The 21,386-nt window shown below is 43.6% G+C and overlaps 1 protein-coding gene across 1 annotated transcript in view; it reads right to left on the bottom strand.

The window, feature by feature from the left end:
• DNAH8 (dynein, axonemal, heavy chain 8) overlaps nt 1-21,386 on the bottom strand; it is a 272,357-nt gene that overhangs the window by 101,253 nt on the left and 149,718 nt on the right. The window contains exons 54-60 of the mRNA XM_005873788.2: nt 18,605-18,818; nt 14,908-15,017; nt 9,820-9,983; nt 7,545-7,737; nt 5,492-5,614; nt 3,766-3,896; nt 1,154-1,307 (exon numbers count right to left, since the gene is read on the bottom strand). Of these exons, the coding sequence (XP_005873850.1) occupies nt 1,154-1,307; nt 3,766-3,896; nt 5,492-5,614; nt 7,545-7,737; nt 9,820-9,983; nt 14,908-15,017; nt 18,605-18,818 (1,089 nt within the window). The remainder of the gene's footprint in view (nt 1-1,153; nt 1,308-3,765; nt 3,897-5,491; nt 5,615-7,544; nt 7,738-9,819; nt 9,984-14,907; nt 15,018-18,604; nt 18,819-21,386) is intronic.

The following is a 21,386-nucleotide window of genomic DNA, read 5'->3' as shown; positions in this document are numbered from 1 at the left end:
TGGTTTGCCAGAGATTATCAAGATTGCAACCATTTATTGAGCAGACTGGGCTGTTTAACCAGGAGCAAATTATGTTTCTTTCCCTTTGTCGAAATAGCTATCACTAAAACGCGGTCTCTCCGCCATGGTGATCATTCCTTTAACACGTCCAGTGCTGCCCTCTGTCCTCTGGGTCACTGTCAGGCTCAGTTCTGGCCCCACGCTGGTTAGCCAGCTCATGGCCAACAAGCATCCACAGACACCAGAGGGCTGGGAAGCGTGAATACCGCGGCCTGACGTTAGGAAGGGTGTGCGCGCAGGGCTGGCATCTGGGACCCTGGCTGTGGAATGTCTCCCCCACTAACTGATGGGTTGTTCCACTGCGCCCAGACTGTTTATGCAAACACTGGGATAGATGGTGAACATCTGCGTTCCTCCTGGGAGTCTGCGATTTGGGCAGCCGTGGCTGGGCAGGGAGTGACCATATGGCCAGTGCCAGTGACAGCATTGGCCTCTGAGCCCCAGACAGGCTCCCTGAAGGGCAGTGCATGTGGGTGGCTCTTCGCTGCTGCGGGAGAAGCACTCTGCAATGGCCCTCTGGCGGGAACAGAGGCAGCCTGCACGTGGATTTCTCCAGATCCACCCAATGTGTCTTTGTCTTTGCTGGTCTGGCCGTGACTCCCTACTGTGTTGCTTTCATAAATGTTACGCCTAAGTCCTTCTAATGAAGTACCACGCGTGGGAGGGGTCGTGAGGGCGCTGATACAGTGGGGTCAGAAGTGGTAACTCTGACATCTACTTACAGCTCACGGACCCCTCCCAACCCTTCTCTAGTCCCATTAGGGAGGGGGGTGGGGTGGGTGGGTGGATAGTTAGGTACTTTGCTACTCCTGAAATAAATCATAGGATCAAACTGGAGACTAAAGAGACAAATAAGCAATCGTATTTAAAATGGAACAAAGCATACAAAACAAGCTGGAGACAGGCAGCATTAATTTCACAGGAACTTCAAAAAACTGGCCAAATCTCATGTGTTAATCACTTCTGAAGTGAAACGTGTGTAACCATTGGCCTCACTTGCTAAAGGTTGCTGAAGGGTCACTGCTTTTTCTATTCAAATAGAATGTACATTAAAAAAAACATGAGGTTTTTTTTCTCCACTTTTGAGACCTACCTCCCCTGAAGATAGCAGGTTGTTAAGATATTCTAGAAATGCCTCATCTTTTATTTCATTGTCAGTAAAGATGAAGGTGATGCCTTTTCCTTCAGCCCCCGCAACTTTGTACAAAACTTTTAAGTCTTCTGTTAGGTTAGTCACATTATAAGACCTAAAAATAGAAGTGGTAAAAAAAAAATTTTTAAATTACAACATATATATAGTCTTAATTTATCTCAAAATTCAATAAAGCCCATGATGATTAGAGCATAAATCTGCACCTGCTGCAAGAGATATTAAGTAACAATGTCTGCTAAAAACACCAAGATTAGCATGGCCGCCATGGCTCAGCTGTTGAGGGTCAACCTATGAACCAGGAGGTCACAGTTAAATTCCCGGTCAGGGCACATGCCTGGTTGCGGGCTGGATCCCAGTAGGGGGCGTACAGGAGGCAGCTGATCGATGATTCTCTTTCATTGAAGTTTCTATTTCCCTCTTCCTTCCTCTCTCTCTAAAAATAAATAAAAATATATATTCTTAAAACCACAGATTAGCATAAAATAGCTGTATGTTACGGTTCCAAACACATGTTCTATTTAACCTGAGAAGTGAGGACTGGGAAACTGACCATCAGTGACTCACGAAGAATAACTGGGACAGGGAAATGAACTTTCATTCCCTGCAATCGGACAGTCCTCAGCAACAGATTTTGCCCGAAGGGAGAATATGTATAGCAGCTAAAACAAATTTGAAACTTGGATGAGTTTGGACTGATAAAAAAGTAAACACAAATTATAAATAAAATCAGTGATTAGTGATATATAGTGGTAATTTGTGCATCTCTCTGAGTGGCTAGATGCAGAGAAAGCCTACAGAAAAGATGCACTGTGCAGTGTGGTATAAATAACAGAAATGCCATCGTTGTGTGCTTACGGATTACGAAAAGAAGACCTTGGTCTCTGTTTTCCTGTTTCCTACTGAATGTGTGTGCTGCCGAGCTGGTGTGAGTGTAAAAATGAAGCAGACACTTTCTCGAGGGTGCGTGTGAATCTTCATGAGTAAGCTGAGGACAAAGACCATGAAGAAACCCCACTTGTAGGAGGTTTTACAGTGCAAGGAACAGGGAGTTTCATGGAAGCCACGGGGTGTACTGGGAAGACTATGGACCTCGGAACCAGAAGGGCCTGGGTTCAAATCCCCTTTCTGCAGCTTTAGGAACGTTCCTTCACATTCCTCAGACCCGTTTCCTCATCTGAAAAACGAAGGGAACACCTATTTGTAAAGGTTGCTGTGGGCATTAGAGATGATGTAGCTTGAGTGAACCTATCCGTGGTCGGCAAACCGTGGCTCGCGAGCCACATGCGGCTCTTTGGCCCCTTGAGTGTGGCTCTTCCACAAAATACCACGTGCGGGCACGCACGTACAGTGCGATTGAAACTTCGTGGCCCATGCGCAGAAGTCGGTATTTTGTGGAAGAGCCAGTATTTTGTGGAAGAGCCACACTCAAAGGGTCAAAGAGCCGCGTGTGGCTCCCGAGCCGCAGTTTGCCGAGCCGCAGTTTGCCGACCACTGAATGAACGAGGAGCTGGTTTTTACGCTGGGAGTATCAGCTAGCTACCCTCCCCTGAGGATAAAAAGGCTTTGCGACCCGGCTATGCAAGAGGCCAATCTCAACAGGCTTTGTTTTCCTGACCCACCAACACCCACCAGCAGTGCATTGCCACAGGAAGTTTGAACTATCCGTGACGTCTGTTTTGAAACGAAATAGAAGGTGTTTGAAAATAGAATTCAACTGTTTTCATTAGCAAAAGGAACTCCATCAAACAGCACATACATTCCTTTAAAATAAATCCCAAGACGGAAATTCATTAAAGAGACGCTTTGCTGAGACGCCACTGCACCTGTGGGCAGAGCCCAGCCACACCTTCCTGCAGGGGCCCTGCAGGTGCTGCTCTCAGACACTCTCTGACAGGCCAGTCTCTGAAGGGCCCAGGCATTGAGGTCTCAGAGCCACTTTGGCTGTTTTTGTTTGTGTGCGTCTGTGTGTGTGTGTGTGTGTGTGTTAATGGTTTTTTTTATTGATCTTTTAGAGAGAGAGGGAGGGAGAAGGAGAGAGGGTTTTTTAATTAAATGGACTGTTATGTACTGTTTTTGTGATATAAGGACACATTCACAACACACCCCTCTCTAGGTCCTGACCCCTCTCCTCTCGTTTCTTTCATAGCTAAGCTTCTCGAGGAGTTTCTAAACTTGTCTCTGCTTCTTCACTTCTTCAAAGCGACGTGGCTTCTGCACCATCCACTCCACTGAGAGGTTTGTTTTTTAAAAAATATTTTTATTGATTTCAGAGGGAAGGGAGAGGGAGAGAGATAGAAACATCAATGATGAGAAAGAATCATTAATTGGCTAACTCCTGCACGCCAAACACTGGGGATCAAGCCCGCAACCCAGGATGTGCCCTGACTGGGAATCGAACCCTGACCTCCTGGTTCATAGGTGGACACTCAACACTGGGCCACACCAGCTGAGCTCCACTGAGAGTTTTGACACGGTGACTGTTAGATACCACTTTTCATACCCCAGAGAAATTAACTATAGAAAAACATGTTGTCTGTTTTACGTTATCTTACCTGGTTAATGTTATCTGGAATATCTGATACCCGGCTATGAAAGAGGCCAATCTCGACAGGCTTTGTTTTCCTGACCCACCAACACCCACCAGCAGTGCATTTCCACACGATGTTCGAATTATTCGTGAAATCTGTTTTGAAATAAAATAGAATTTATTTGAAAATAGAATTCAACCATTTTCCTATCCTTGCACTAAATGGGCCCAAGATTTGACCATATACTTCCAGATTATATTAAACCTTTTCTGTTTATGATCTATCTCAGAATGTCAAAAATTAAAGTTCATGTTGATTTATTTGATTCAAATTATTTCCCTGCCCATCTATATTTTCCTCATGAGAAACAGACCCAACGATCTTTCCTGTCCTATTTCAAAACTATTCTGTGTTTGTGTGAATTTCTTTTTCTTTTTACTTTTCAAATGAATGAATGGTGGAGCTGCACTTGCCAATATGCACGAAGTGTAGATTCACTGGCTTATTACTCACCAGTCTAACACCTGACTTACTAGACAGCTAGCTCTCCCACAAATACTACCTCTATCATATCTCTCCCAAAGAAAATTCTTCAAAAGTATCAGAATTCTACTTGCAATGGGGGCAGAAAAGCATTTGTAGAAGCAGAATGAGAGAAACAGCCTTTCTAGTCTTGTGTTGCTTTTCTTGTGGTTGATTTCTTCAGTGAGAACAAGTGGTTGAAAAGCTGCCTTTTACCTTAATGTCAGCACGAGGAAGAAAGTCTAGATGGATCACTAAATTCATTATCACCACTAAAAATAATTTTTAAGTGCAAGTCTATAGATGTCAGATCAGTAATGACACCTTGATATGTATTAATTCTATCATTATATTTTAAAATATGTTAATCCCTTATAGGCTTTGCCCCTAGAACACAGTCCCAGGCCCCCATGAACTAGCCACAAGGGTATTTGAGAATTACTTGTCGAATGAGAAACAGCCCTAGGACTTCTAGAAATTCACCAACTTTGCAGACAACAACTGTACAGTTGTTCGAATGGAAAATAATGCCCAAATGAATAAACAATAACACAAGAATAAACTCTCACATACTCACAACTGTAACCTACTTTTGCCCCACCCTGTATGATAAACAGAGTTACATGCTTCCTCTTTATCGCCTTTCTACTCTGTGTTCTGACTCCTGGAGAAACTCCCTTTTGATCTACAAATTATACAAATAAGCAACTCTTCTCTGTAGCCTCCCAGACTTGGCCCAAACCACCCTTCTCCTCGATGCTGCCTCTAGTTGGATTCTGCTTTTCCATCAGCCCTATTTCCCTCCTTCTCCCTTTCCCCATCTGTCGGCCCCTCATCTGTAAGCCTGTCATGAGATGGACATTTTAAAAGCATCAACTTTTCCTCTACGAGGAACAGAATTCCCATTATCTCAAAATATGATTTAAGGAGGGAATATTTCTTCACAGGGTTCTCCAGCACACTTTCTAGGAAGGTAAAACTGACTCAGTGCGTCAAAAGCTCTGAACACAAAACCCATCAATTTGCCCTGGAGAAACATCTGCTGTCATACGGGTGGATTCAAATAAGGGGTTTCTAATTAAGCCTTTGTTTTCGGAGACAGTGAATGAGTCCACTCTTCTATATGCTACCTGATACTATATATTTATTCTCTCAAGAGGTTTATCTGTGCAGTTTACTAAGCTTTCACATGCTCTGTTTATGTCAGTAACTAGTCCACAGTTAGAACCTTAATAAGATGAGTCATTGCATCTTTAAAAAAGACCAGATCAAGAGATGTTCCTCTAATGATTTCATTGAACTGTCTCTGGTAAAACTGGAGCTTTTCAGACAGAAATTCAAAGGATGGCACCTATGGGTGGGAGGAGAGGAAAATATAGGTAAGGTCCAAAATTTATAAAAGTATCAACTGTAAAGACACTCCAAAGTAATTCCACATTTTTAAAAACCTATTGCATTTCTAAAAATTTGTCATGCGTTAGTTGACTTTTAATTATTTCCATTTTCAGGGGCCTGAAACCCAACTTTCCAATATGAAATTATTCCTGACTTTTGCCTTCAAAAACCCCAGCATCCACTCCTACCCACGAAAATGAAGGTTGGAATGTAACAAATATATTTTTTCAGTTTTTATTTGCTTTTTAATACTGTTTATGCGTTTTTTTAAAAAATATACAGAGGCTTCACATTCTTTATGTAGTCAAATTGTTCTGAAATAAATATTCACGTATTTGCTTTGCAAATTGTTCCTCCCCATTTATTTCTTGATCCACATGCACTCCAGAATTGCTTCGCATCCCTTTGGAGTCTTATTTCAAACTTCATTAAACCTATGCATTAATTTAGGAAGCCTGATGGGTCATTCAACCAAGTAGGGTTTTATCATGTTTATTCCTAGGTATTTTACATATTTTTGCTGTTGAATAAAATACTTTTAGGCTACATTTTCTATCTTGTGATTTTTAGCAAGAGTTGGCAAACTTTTTCTGTAAAGGGAAAGATAGTGACTATTGTAGGCTTTGGGGCCCGTGTGGTCTCTGGAGGCTACTCAGAGCTCCGCTCCTGTCCTGTGAAAGCTCTCAGACATTTATAAACAAGTGGGCGTGGCTGTGTCCCAAAAACCGCTGTATTATGAACCCTGGTGCTTCAAGTCTGTATAATTTTCACATGACACAATGCTATTATTCTTTTGCTTTTCCCCTACCCACTTAAGAATGTAAAAATCATTCTTAGCTCACAAATCTAACAAAACACAGGCAGTCAGCTGGAGGTGGCCCATAGACTATAATTTGCTAACCTCTGGTATAGAGGATAGTTCCTGAGTTTTATATTTATATCATAGTTGGTCATCTTACTGAACTCTTAGCACTTAAAAGAGATTTTAAATTCTCTTGGTTTAGCCGAAACCGGTTTGGCTCAGTGGATAGAGCGTCGGCCTGCGGACTGAAAGGTCCCAGGTTCGATTCCGGTCAAGGGCATGTACCTGGGTTGTGGGCACATCCCCAGTTAGGAGATGTGCAGGAGGCAGCTGATCGATGTTTCTCTCTCATCGATGTTTCTAACTCTCTATCTCTCTCCCTTCCTCTCTGTAAAAAAATCAATAAAATATAAAAAAAAATTAAAAAAAATAAATTCTCTTGGTTTATATGAAGAGATAATCATATCATCTGCAAGTAAATGGTATTTTGGGTTTTTTTCCCATCTGATAATTACATCTATTTTCTTTTTGCCATTTTGTTGCAGTGCCTAGAACTTTCAAACTAATTCTATATATATAAAAGCCTAAGTGACCGTTATGACTGGTCAACCAAACACCCAACACAGGAGCTGCCCCCTGGTGGTCAGTGTGCTCCCACAGCCAACCTCCCTGGGCCAACCAACCTCCCGCAGTCCCTCCCTCCGGCCAGCCAACCTCCACGGTCCCTCTCCCAGGCCGGCCGGCCTCGAATGACCCCAATCGGGACTGGGCGAGACCGCCCCGATCAGCCCAACTGCCAGCCAGGCCGAGGGACCCCACCCATGCACAAATCTGTGCACCAGGCCTCTAGTATTAAATAATAGTGATAAGATCAAGCATCCTTGTCTTGTACCTAACTTTCATGGGATCGCTGCTAAATTTAATTGAAAGAAATATTTTACACTTTGTGTATGATGACATGAATCACAACTGATAACTAATGTAGAAGTTACAGTGACTCCATGGCAAGGCTCCAATATAGGGAGAAATTTCTAGTTAAGCGAGTGATCCTCAAAAAATTCTCTTTAAAGGTGAAAATAAATACCAGTTCATAGATTTTGGGCACTTCAAATATACTGTCTTCAGGTTCATCACCAGTCGGTTCAGGCATCTCACGGAGAAAATCTACAAAGTATGGCTCAGGATGAATATACGATGTCACCTCCGAGTTGATATTTTCTTCAATTGCACGAACAATATGTGCATTGAACCACTGCTCGTCCTCAGGCATTACAAATCTGCAAGAAGAGTCCAGGAGTAAAAATGCAAAACGTGGAGGCATCTTTCCTCACCGAGCGTGGTTTCGACCCCTCTCCACCTCCTCTGGCCCCATCCCGCACCTCCGTCACGTCACAAAAGGGAAACACTCTGTTCTGCCTTCTGATAAGAAGGACCTAACCCAGCTAACAGAGTTATAACATTCACAGTGTTACTTACGGAAAATACTGACGAGGAGAGTCCCTCCTTGACCAAACTTAGGCTCCTCTGAATACTCTTCCCTCGGCTTTGGTACTTCCATGCCCTTCTCTGCATCACCCGATTTTAGCACAAATCTTGGTAAGTACATTTAGCCAGAATCCTCCACCCCCAATATCTGATCACCCTCGTGTGTGACCAAATTCCACATTCTCCTTCATCCCCCTGGGGTAACATGTGATCGCCTGGCCTGCAAGAATCCTACTTAGGTCCGTTTAGCCAGAATTCCCCTATACCTGAGGTTTCCTCTTGCTGATTTTCCACCTGCCGACCTCCCGTACCCTGTTCCTTGCCTATAAACTCCCACTTTTTCCTTTTTGGGTTTGGAGTTGAGCCTCTGCCCACTATTGTAAAGCCCCATGGCAGCAGTCCCTCTACTATCACGACAGTCGCTTTAACCAGTGTCATGAATAATTGTTTTGTTTAACAATACAGGTGAGTCAACTGGGTGAGGTCAAAAGTCCCTAAAACTTGCAATAAGCGTGCAGAAGTGACAGTCAGTGTGGGCGTGCATCCTCTTTCTGGGTTTGTGGGCACACAGTGCATGAAGGTCCTTTTCAGACTTACGGTATCAGGGGGAAGAGAGGAGGATGGGGACTGACACTGGACAAATGTCACCTGTGTGTGAGACACTGGTGGCCTTTGCAACTTGGTAAGACTGACGTTACCCTCCACGTTTCACAGAGGGGGACACAGGCTCAGAATGAGGACTGAGTTTATGTACCAGATTTTACCCCAAAACTACACAGAGCTCCAATTTTTTAGAAAATGTAAGTCACTAAAATTTGCCTCTGAATGTTACCAGCTCTCTTATAATGTGGTGATTTAAAAAGATGTCCTGTTGAATGTGGCACAGCAATCTTTTTAAGGCGACCAGCAGGTGGGAAACGGCATCGATGCTTCAGAAGCCCCAGAGAAAACTAAGACACTATTCCTTACTCTACTCATTCACTACTCCTCACTCTACTGATTCACTACTCCTTACTCCACTCATTCACTACTCCTTACTCCACTCATTCACTACTCATTACTCACTGACTCACTACTCCTTACTCCACTGGTTCACTACTCCTTACTACATTGATTCACTACTCCTTACTCCACTGGTTCACTACTCCTTACTACATTGATTCACTACTCCTTACTCCACTGGTTCACTACTCCTTACTCTACTGATTCACTACTCCTTACTCCACTGACTCACTACTCCTTACTCCACTGATTCCCTACTCCTTACTCCAGACTCACTACTCCTTATTCCACTGAGTCACTACTCCTTACTCCACTGAGTCACTACTACTTACTCTACTGATTCACTACTCCTTACTCCACTGACTCACTACTCCTTACTCCACTGATTCACTACTCCTTACTCTGCTGATTCACTACTCCTTACTCCACTGACTCACTACTCCTTACTCTACTGATTCACCACTCCTTGCTCTACTGACTCACTACTCCTTACTCTACTGATTTGAGCGGACAATGCAGGAGTTAATCTATTGTATACACTTTTTGTTGTTGTTGTTAATCCTCACCAGAGGATATTTTCCCATTGATTTTTAGAGAGTGGAAGGGAGAAGGAGAGACACAAAGAGAGAAACATCAATGTGAGAAAGACACATGGATTGGTTGCCTCCCACATGCGCCCGACCTTGTCTGGAGACCAGGCTGGAGACCAGGGCTGGGGATCAAATCTGCAAGTGAGGTGAGAGCCCTTGACCGGAATCAAATCCGGGACCCTTCAGTCCACAGGTCGACACTCTACCCAGTGAGCCAAACCGCTGAGGGTGACTGTATAAACTTTGACACAGAACACTGAACCCAGGCACCGTGATACATACCTGTCTGCAATGACTCTGTTGCACTCGTGTTTGAAAAGTGACAGGAGAACAGAGATCGAATTACACTCGTCAGCTCTTATGTTTAACATCCCTTGCCAAATTCTGGAAAGATCTCGAAGATTGAAAATGTAATGAAATTTAGAAGGAGTTGGCAGCATCTTCACCTAGAGATAAAAAACAAGAGTGATACTCATTCACTTTTCTGATAAACTAAAAGTAGAAGTGTTTTTAGAACTACTTTATTTCACAAGTCCTATTTTAAATTAAATAGGCTGAGCATTAAACCAACGTTAAGTTTATATTTTCATTAGCGTTGATGGAGAGAACACATAAACCACCATAAAACGTAAAGAAGCATAAGCCCTTGAATGGGAGGGATTCAAGCATGACATACGGGACACAGATTCCAGCCCGTTCTACCACCACTAGCTGGCTTTGAACAAGTCACTTCCCCCGACTTCTTAAAAACGATGTGAGTTGTCAGAATAAGCATTCCTGGTCATTATTACCTCATTAGTGTTCTTCAGAAATAGGTCCTAACAAAACACGGTGTGAGCTGGTCACCAGGCTCACTTCTCAAGTCAACAATGATTATGTTCTATAGACTGTCTGGTTAGGGGCCTTCATGAGCTTGTATTTCCACATGTACATCTGTATATTGAAGTCTAAGTTCCACAAAGGGGACCCAGGCTCAGTCCACAGGCTCTCATATGTCTGCACACCTGGAATAAATCGGCAGACATATAGTCTGATGTGCAGCTGTTAGTACTAGGTGGTGTTCCTGGGTTTTGTTTGTTTGTTTGTTTGTTTGAACACTAATTTACTTATTATTCCTTGTAGAATCTAAACAGGCACAGCTGTATCCATGACCAGGTGGGGATAAACTTGAGGTGTTGCAGGTGTGGAGGGCACTGCTGGCCATGAGGAGAGTGTATTGGCATCATCAGCTTCGCTTTCCAAAGCGAAGCTATAATTCTGGAAAAACAGAGCAGACTTTCCACAGGATGCGTTCAGGAGCACATGTTCCCTTCCGCTCCCTCGTGGAATGAGCCCTCTCTTTGTTGAACTAGTCCCCCGTTGAGTTTGGAGAACGATTTTCACAGGCTAATTCACAGTGGAAGTAAAAACAGCAGGTAGCAAAGGAGAGAGAATGAAGAGAAGTGTTCTTTCCCTCTTTGCTCAGTTCCATGCCGAGCGAAAATGTAAATCATACACTTATGTTACAGATATGCAAAAATAAAGGGACTAGGCCATGGGAATGCTGCTTTTCCTTCTTTGCTGTAAAAGACAGGCATCAGCAACTGGAGTGGCCATTAAAGAGAATTAGGTAAGTGCCTTTCTTTCCCTCTGCTGCTCATTTATGAACCTGCTTCTTTCCTTCTCTTCTAGTACCTCCCTTTAATTTTTTGTCAACTTCCTTCTTTTTGGACCTGCTTCTGCTTTAGAGCTACATTAAGTTCTATGAAGGTGAAGCGATGCACAGCGAGTGGATTAAAAGTGTGTTTTGTGAAGACGGGGGATTTGAAAAAATATAGATAAAGAAGGCTGTTTATCTGGGGGTGGGCAGAGGAGGAAAACTTACTTATTTTTCAATGACAATGTTTGAGCACCTCCCACTGCCCTGAGAAGACACCCAGTAAACGAGACCCCTAGGTCTGCTGCCCTCAGGGAGCTTCCCATCTAGTGGGAAGCCAACAATACGTAGGAAATAAGCATATTGATAGACAAACAATAATGATATAAATCATGGTTAGAAAAAAATGGAGTCCTGAGACAGAGAATGCCTGAGACGAGGCCCCGGAAGGCACTTTGGAGAAAATGAAGGTCACACCCAGTAAACGAGACCCCTAGGTCTGCTGCCCTCAGGGAGCTTCCCATCTAGTGGGAAGCCAACAATACGTAGGAAATAAGCATATTGATAGACAAACAATAATGATATAAATCATGGTTAGAAAAAAATGGAGTCCTGAGACAGAGAATGCCTGAGACGAGGCCCCGGACAGGCACTTTGGAGAAAATGAAGGTCAGGAGGATGAGAATCAGTCACATGAAGTGTCCTGGCTCTGAGGTGGAGAGAGGCATCATGGCTGGAGCAGAAGGTGGGAGGGAGACAGGTGAGCAGGGCCAGCTCAGGGCGAGGGCACAGCCCCAGCCAGGCGGTGGCTTTCACTGTGAATGTGACTGGGAACCTACTAGTGCTTTTGAGGAGGAGGAACGCTCTCTGGGTTACTTCCTGTAAAAGCGTCTCAGGACTGTGGCAGGACAGACTCAAGGAGGGCAGGCAAGGAGGCTGGCTAGGAAGGTGCTGCGTGGTCCGGGCAGGTGACGGAAGCCCCCATCAGGGCTCACAGTGAGGTGGCTCTAAGCTCTCAGCGTGGGGCACATTGTGAAAGCAGGTCCTGAGACTTGCAGCTGGAATCAGGGGATGGGACAAGTGGAGGGTGGACCAGTTTTCAGCCTGGGGAGCAGGACAGTTGTTGCTGGTAACTAAGATGCATAAGGCTGGGAAGGGGCACATTTAAGGACAATCAGGAGTTCTGTTCGGACATGCTAACTTTGAGATGGTTGTTAGATATCGAAATGGTGACGTCTACTAAGCAGTTAGAAATAGGTCTGGAGCCGAGCAGCGAGGCTGGGATATAGGTCCTGATTTTGACGCCATCAGCACAGAGAGGTGTTCCGAGCCCCGAGGCCAGATGAGATTCGGGGTAAAGACTGAGACAGAGCCCTAGTCGGTTGGCCTCAGTGGATGGAGCGTTGGCCTGTAGACTGAAGGGTCCTGGGTTCAATTCTGGTCAAGGGCACATGCCCAGGTTGCGGGCTAGACCCCGTGCAGGAGGCAGCCAATCAATGATTCTCTCTCATTGATGTTTCTATCTCTCTCTCCCTCTTCCTTCCTCTCTGAAATCAATAAAAAATATATATATATAAAAGACTGGGACAGAAACCACGTCTGGCATCCAGATCGAGTGCACCCAATACTTGGAGGGGGTGGAGAAGGGGCTTAGAAAAGGTAGCCAATGACAGAGGAAGCAAACCGAGTGGATGAGCCCCCTCTGAAGCCGAGTGAAGAAAGTGCTTATGTCAAATGCTGCTGAAAGTCAAGTAAGAGGAAGAAGACATCAGCCTTTAGCTATGGCAACACCGAGTTCTTGGGTGACCCTGGTGAGAGCAGTGGAAGTGAAAGCTCGGCACAGTGAGTTAACGAGGCAACGAAAGGTGAGAAAGGGGAGCCACTAAACCAGTGATGGCGAACCTTTTGAGCTCGGCATGTCAGCATTTTGAAAAACCCTAACTTAACTCTGGTGCCGTGTCACATATAGAAATTTTTTGATATTTGCAACCATAGTAAAACAAAGACTTATATTTTTGATGTTTATTTTATATATTTAAATGCCATTTAACAAAGAAAAATCAACCAAAAAAATGAGTTCCCGTGTCACCTCTGACATGCGTGTCGTAGGTTCGCCATCACTGCACTAAATGGTCAGATAACAAGAGGAGCTTCGACAGAAAGATACCAGAAAGACCAAAGCTTTGCATGAAAATGTGTCTAAAGGCACATTAAATTGAGCAATAGCCCCACTGGAAAACAGATGGGTCTTACCACAGAAAATTCTCAGACACTCAGACCGTGCCATTCATTTGGGAGTTTCTTTAAGAGAGGCAGAACAGCACGTGCAAAGGCCCTGTGCTGCTGGGCGGGGGGGGGGGGGGGGCTGTGTGCAGGAGCATTTCATGAGACACACCCACTTCCTGAGAGTTCTGTCTCTGGAATCCCTGAGCCAGCCCTGGCTGGCCCTCGGTGTCCCCAGGACGTAGCTTCCACACAGATGTGTGTAAATGGCCTAAAGAATGGATAGTGAACTATGACAACTAATTCTCACCTCTGCCATTTTCTGGCAAACATATCAACTCTGTTTTTATCTCAGACCTACACTTAATTGCTTTTTCATAAGTCTGCCTTAAGCCATCTGGTGACAGGCACAGGTCTGCTGAACCAAAGCTTTGCATGAAAATGTGTCTAAAGGCACATTAAATTGAGCAATAGCCCCACTGGAAAACAGATGGGTCTTACCACAGAAAATTCTCAGACACTCAGACCGTGCCATTCATTTGGGAGTTTCTTTAAGAGAGGCAGAACAGCACGTGCAAAGGCCCTGTGCTGCTGGGCGGGGGGGGGGGGGGGGCTGTGTGCAGGAGCATTTCATGAGACACACCCACTTCCTGAGAGTTCTGTCTCTGGAATCCCTGAGCCCGCCCTGGCTGGCCCTCGGTGTCCCCAGGACGTAGCTTCCACACAGATGTGTGTAAATGGCCTAAAGAATGGATAGTGAACTATGACAACTAATTCTCACCTCTGCCATTTTCTGGCAAACATATCAACTTTGTTTTTATCTCAGACCCACACTTAATTGCTTTTCCATAAGTCTGCCTTAAGCCACCTGGTGACAGGCACAGGTCTGCTGAGTAGCCAATGACAGAGGAAGCAAACCGAGTGGATGAGCCGAGTGAAGAAAGTGCTTAGGGACCATTTATGTCAAATGCTGCTGAAAGTCAAGTAGCTGCTGAGCTTTACGTAGGCCACTGACTTGTGTATTGAAATCTAGCCTATTTTTAAGTACATTTCCATCCATTTACTAACTCATGCTCCACCTCTGAGGAACACACCAGTTTGGGTTAGCTAAGAATATCTGGAAACCCAAGTATTCACTCAGTCAGTAAATATCTGGGTCTGACATAGTTGATCGGAGAGGGGAGGTGCGTCTAGGCGGGGAGACAGACATACAGAGAGTTACAAATCAAAGTAACAAGTGGAAAAGCAGTGTTTTCATTTCAGCAAAATTCTACTTTCTCTTGGGTGTCATAGCTGGTTCACAGCAATACCTCATACATATGGAAAACTCCATTCCATCAGCACATGCGCTGCCTGGGAGGAAAAGGCGTCCTAAATCTCTCTGAGCACCTAGTTTGTCTTGCACAAAACGGCATTACCACATGTAATGTGATAACTTCACGTGGGCCACGCGTGAGAACTAGGCTGGATCACACTTGACGTGTTTTTATTATTGACCACAGACAACGTACCTTAGTCCACTGCCACAGCACTCTGCCCGCGGAAACCAGACTTGAAATCATCTCACATATTTCAGGTTTGAACTTTCTACAGGGGTCGAAGTATCCGCAGCCAATAACTCCTGAAAACACATACACACACACACACAAGATTAAAGGTGCAAGCTCATTAAAAGGTTACAAGGTGCATGTTTATCCCTGAGAATAAATCATTACAAGACTGACGAGGCGGTGTTAAGAATTTCTCAACAAAGTCAACAGTCGGCCTGGGAAGCTTAGTAGGCTGTGCTGAGCATTTTATATGGACTCACTCATTTAACCCTCCCAACATCCTCTGAGAAAGAATCTGAGGCAGACATTATTATTCTTCCCATGTTAATATGGGTTTAGGACTGGCCCACAGTCACACGGCCTGTGGGCGAATCTGAGATTTGAACCCACGTAGCCTGGCTCGGAGCCTGTAGGACAGCACTCATCCTGGGGCGTAGGAAGCTGCCAAAGGACTTAGAAACCACTCCCTCATCCTGCAGGGGAGCAGCCCAGGCCCAGGCAGGTAAAGCAGTTGCTCACGGTCAGCGGAGAGGTTGTTGAAAGAAACGGACTCGGCACCCACATCTCCGGACCTGCCGTCAGTCAACGCCCCGGCCTGGGCTGGCCCTCTTGTGGCTCCCGGGACACACCCAGCACAGACAGTGCGACATAACCGCCCTCGGGAAGGGTACGTTGTAGGGTTAGAATGTTTGGGGTTCAGACTGCAAAACCGGGGTGCTCTATTCCCCCAGTGAGACGGCACACTGCGTGACGTGCTCGGTGCTGAGCAGGGTATTTTCAGGGGAATGTGAACGTGAATCGCTGTTGGGCGATTCAGAGCAGGTTACGAAGGGGTGGGGGTGGGGGGGAGCTAAAGAAACTGGGCTTCGTTCACACAGCTCGAAGAAGAGCAGCCTGGAGGGAACATGGAACTGTCCTCCAAAGTCATGGCTGCTGGTGCCAGAGGCCGGAAGGCCCTTTGCTTCCTGAAATCCTCTGGTTCTGAGCCTCCAGCTTCCTGTGGGACACGCGTTCTGTGGGGAGCATGGGATCTGGAATCCAAAATCAGGATTCGCACCACGCCCCTGCCCTGCACAGGCCACACGGCCCTGACTGGGCAGTCATTTCTCCTTTCTGAGCCTCAATTTCTGGTTTGTTTCCACATGTAACTTTCAATATTAATCACATTGAAGAGCGTATGAAATAGTGTGGCAAATGCTCACATACAGACCACTAAGCCGAGAGACACCACAGGGCCTGGGACACTGGAAGCCCGTTTGTCCATCCCTCCCCCGCCCTCCCTTCGGCCCTGACTGGGCAGTCATTTCTCCTTTCTGAGCCTCAATTTCTGGTTTGTTTCCACATGTAACTTTCAATATTAATCACATTGAAGAGCGTATGAAATAGTGTGGCAAATGCTCACATACAGACCACTAAGCCGAGAGACACCACAGGGCCTGGGACACTGGAAGCCCGTTTGTCCACCCGTCCCCCTCCCTCCCTTCTCCCCGAGGTAGCCACCACTCCGACTTGGTGAGAACAAGAACTAGCTTTTCTTTATGGCTTTGCCATGTATTTTTTCTGAACTTTAACTTTTTTTAACCCTAATTTTTGAAACTTAATTTCATAGAATCGTATATTCCTTGGTGACTTGCTTATTTCACTCAACATGCTACTTCTGAGCTTTATCCATGTTGAGCCATGTAGCTGTGTGTGCTCATATTTGCTGCTGTGTGGCATTACACTGTGTATCTATGCGATGTTGAGCCATGTAGCTGTGTGTGCTCATATTTGCTGTGTGGCATTACACTGTGTACCTATGCAGCAAGTTATTTATCCAATTTTATCGTCAATAAATATGGGGGTTACTTCAAGGCGTTTGCTATCATGAACATTGTTCCAGAGCACAGATGCAAAATCAATTACAGGTGGATGGAGAACTTAAACATGGAAGGCAAAGCTATGCAATGCTTGGGAAGAAATACAGGAGACCGTCTGCATGACCTCTGGGGAGGAAAGAACTTCCCAAGTGAGACTCAGAGAGCACACACCATAAAGAAAAACAATGATGAACTCTTATACAGCCGGAAGTGGACCTGCTGGGGGTGTGGCCATGGGCTGCTTCTCCAGAACCAACGTCTAATCCCTCCCCACAGGGCTGGCGGCAAACTGCACTCCCGCCAGCCGGCCGGGGATGAGAGGCCCAGTTGCTTCGCGTTCTCACCAATGCCTGATTTTGTCAGAATTTTTCATTTTTACAAATCTAGTGGTATGATGTGGCATTTCCTTGGTGCTCTAAATTTGCATCTTCCTGAATATTCATGCTTATCACCTTTACATTTGTTTACTTGCTACTTGGTTACCTTTTCTTAAAGTACTGGTTTTTCATTGCCCATTTTTATATTGGGTGGTTTGCTTTTCTCTTAATGATTCATACGATTTCTTTAAATATTCAGAATACTAACTTTTTTTGTTTTGTTATAGGGGTTGAAATTTTTTTTTCTTCCACTTTCTTGTTTTTTTACTCTATTAATGCTGATTTTTAGAGGAACCACAGTTCTTAACCTAGTCAAGTTTATCATCCTTTTTTCGTATGGCTTATGCTTTCTGAGTCTCATTTAAACAGTTCTTTCCTACACAGAGGTCATTCGGATATTTTCCTTTATTTTCTTTCAAATGTTTTATAAGCTTTATTGTCCATATTTAGATCTTTAATCTATCTGTATTGGTTTTATGTTTGGTGTGAAGTAAGGGTCCAATTTCAGTGATTTTCCCATAAGAATTACTAAATATCCCAGAACCACCCATTGGAAGTGCCTTTCCCTTCTGATCTACATACAGTACCTGCCATGTCAGAGTGGGGGGTGTGCAGGAGGCAGCTGATCGATGTTTCTCTCTCATCGATGTTTCTGACTCTCTATCCCTTTCCCTTCCTCTCTGTAAAAAATCAATAAAATATATTTTTTAAAAAATAAATAAACAGTTCTTTCCTACACAGAGGTCATTTGGATATTTACCTTTATTTTCTTCCAAATGTTTTATAAGCTTTGATGTCCATATTTAGATCTTTAATCTATCTGTATTGATTTTATTTTTGGTGTGAAGTAGGGGTCCAATTTCAGTGATTTTCCCATAAGAATTAGTAAATATCCCAGAACCACCCATTGAAAATGCCTTTCCCTTCTGATCTACAGTACCTGCCATGTCAAATAATTAATGTCCACATATTCATGAGTCTGTTTCTCTTGTATGTCTTCAAAAACATAATTTTTGATGGTATAGTTTATGTGAACCTAAATTTGGCACTAAAATTTTCATTTTTATTAACATAGCAAACTGCTACATTTGACTTGGTATATTATATTGTTAACCTATGATCAATGTGCAGTCACTCAGCCCAAATTCCTCTTATTAATTATGCCAAGAAAACCAAAGCACAAAGATTTGCTTATCTCTAAGCCAACCTTTAACAAGGCTATTTCTAAATATTCCTGAGTCTTAACAGGGGCTATAAACATTCTTCTTAGTATTTACTCCCCTCTTTTCTGGTACTTAGCCCTCTATTTCACATACTTAATCCCCACTTCACACAGAGCCTTTTATCTCTTAAAGAAGGTTTTGCATGGTCTATGTTCATTATGTATGCAATTAAAAAATTAAACACCAAGAAGAGTCATACCAAAAATTTTGTCTATTGAAGCATTGGAAGGCAATGTGCAATTAAACACAGTAAATTGTCTTTTTAAACGTTGGGGAATGTCATTTCGACCCCCTCCAGGGTGGATCATTGCTGCTATGAGCTGTACATCAACAATAGTAGTGAAGTCTCCAGGCTTATCCAAGCTGTACATGCCTTCCATTTCCATCATTTGTCGCACAATCTCATTAGTTATCTGAAATGTTATACACATTATTTTAGTAACATCTCACTATCACGGTCCCCCACAGCTCCTATAAAATTAGTACAGATGAGATTAAAAGAAAATATCAACTCTTATCAATGAAGTGTTTGTAAATGCTAATGATCACCTTCAAGGTTACTCGGTTTAACCCGTCACCCATGAAATCTAAACCATAAGTTAAACGTGTCTGGTGCAAGTCCAATCTGCTCCTCATCACATTGATAAAACTAATTTCCCAATACACTTAGATGAATTATGGAATATTTGGCACAATTACAGTGGTACTCAAGTTGCAAGTTTTGCTATAGGTATCTTTCACACTCAAAATTCAACACTTCAAAATACTTACATCAGGATGTGGGATGGTTTTACTCCTGAGCTTTCAAAATGTTATCACTGAATGTTTGGGTTTGGGTTTTGCATCCCCACCTTATCTTTCCTGCAGCCTCTAACATTGCTACAACCACCTCCTTACTAAAAATGTTCCCGCTCTTGGTTTCAGAGGCTCAGTTCTTTCCAGGTTCATCTAATGACTTGGGTAGCATCCCAAGCACCATTTTCCACCCGTCCCTCACATGGAACTGTTCCATAGAGCTCCATCCTCCTCTTCTCTTCCCACTGTTCAGAGGATGCCGTCTCAACTCTATACCTGGAGAATCTCAACTCTGGAACCCCACCTTCAGGTTCCATTCTAAGCTCCACACCTCTATGTCCAAATTCCTACTGGGCATCTCACAATCTGGGCACACAAGCACCTCAAATATAGCAGTCATTCCTTTAACAAACATTTAATGAATGATTTCTGTGTGTCTGGTAGCATAGACAGATGTCCCTGTCATTCTAGTAGTGGGAGAGAATATATATATATAATAGTATATTATAAGTCTTTTTGGAAAAAATGAAGCAGAGAAAGGAAATAGGCAGTGCTCAGAGGTATAGCTGAATATGGGGAGTAGGGGAGGCTCTGGCTTTCAAAACATATAAGGAAAGACTTAAAGGACATGAGAAAGGGAACCACTTAAATATCTAGGGGAAGAGCATTGCAGGCAGAGTAAACAGTAAATGAGGTGCTGAGCGAACATCATATCCAGTGTGTACAAGGCTTAATAAATGTGGCTGGAACAGAGTCACGGGGAGATGAGGTCAAATGGGATAGGGCCTTTGAGTCCCGGTAAGAATTTTGGCATGCATATTCTATGAGTCTCATGGAGGGTTTTGAGCAGAGGATTGTGTCATGATATGGCTCACGTTTTAACTGATTTGAGAATAGATTGAGAGGGGCAAAGGAAACGGAAGCAGTGAGGAGACATCTGTAATGGTCAAGAAGAGAGACAATAGTTTGCACAGATATTGGCAATGGAATGGATAAATCTTGGATATAGTTTGAAGATAGAGCCAACATGATTCCCTGAAAGATTGAATGGTGTTGCTATTTTTTGAGATGGAGAGCACTGTTGGAAGAGCAGGTTTAGGGAGTAACAGGAATTTGGCTTTGGAGAGGACATGGTAAGTTTGAGATCCAACTATACATTCCTAATTGGATAAATGAGCCTGAAATGCAGGGACTCTTCAGTTTATAGATGATATCTAAATATGCTTCCACTCTCCTCACCTTATAGCAGTGATGGCGAACCTTTTGAGCTCTGCGTGTCAGCATTTTGAAAAACCCTAACTTAACTCTGGTGCCGTGTCACATATAGAAATTTTTTTATATTTGCAACCACAGTAAAACAAAGACTTATATTTTTGATATTTATTTTATATATTTAAATGACATTTAACAAAGAAAAATCAACCAAAAAAATGAGTTCGCGTGTCACCTCTGACACGCGTGTCATAGGTTCGCCATCACTGCCTTATAGGAACTGCTGAGAGGTCTATGGGCCTTGGAACCCAACCGAATGGGAGAGCAAAGGGGAAAGGAAAGCGGGGAAAGCCTTCCCGGCCTGAGGATGACACCTGCATAGATTCGCACGTTGGGTAGACCTGGCCTATGTGGGCCAGAGATTTTCAACTGTTAACTGTGCTTTGATCCTTGAGTAAGCTCTTAAGGACCCGGCAGAAGAAAGCTCAAAACCTGTCTGGATGCGGGCACATCCATCCTAGGCTTCAGATAATTTTCAAAGGTGATGACCTAGCTAGCAGCCAAAGATACATACAGAAAACAAGACAGTTTGAACCTGAACAAAAACTATTAAAACCACAGAAAGCAGAAACAGAGCCACATAGACCCCATATGCTGGAATTAACAAACACAGAAATTAAAACAACTGTGCTAAACATGTTTAAAGAAATAGACAACACATTTTAAAATATATGCAAGGAGTAGGAAATTATTAAAAATGACAGTATTTTTTTTGAAAGAAAAGAGAATCAAAAAACTAAAATTAAAACTCAAAAAATAATTTGACAGTAGATTATACAAATTTGAGAAGAAAATTAGGGAAGTGGAAAACAGAGAGGGGAATTATCTAGACATAAGTATTACAAGGCTGGGGTGTATAGAAGAGAATTACAGAAGCATAGAGGGCATAGAGTTTGAGAAAAGAGGAAAGAGAG

This window comes from Myotis brandtii, unplaced genomic scaffold (assembly GCF_000412655.1).
Source record: "Myotis brandtii unplaced genomic scaffold, ASM41265v1 scaffold420, whole genome shotgun sequence".
NCBI lineage: Eukaryota > Metazoa > Chordata > Mammalia > Chiroptera > Vespertilionidae > Myotis > Myotis brandtii.
Note: the sequence above shows the minus strand (reverse complement) of the source record. Positions and strands in the feature narration are given on the sequence as shown.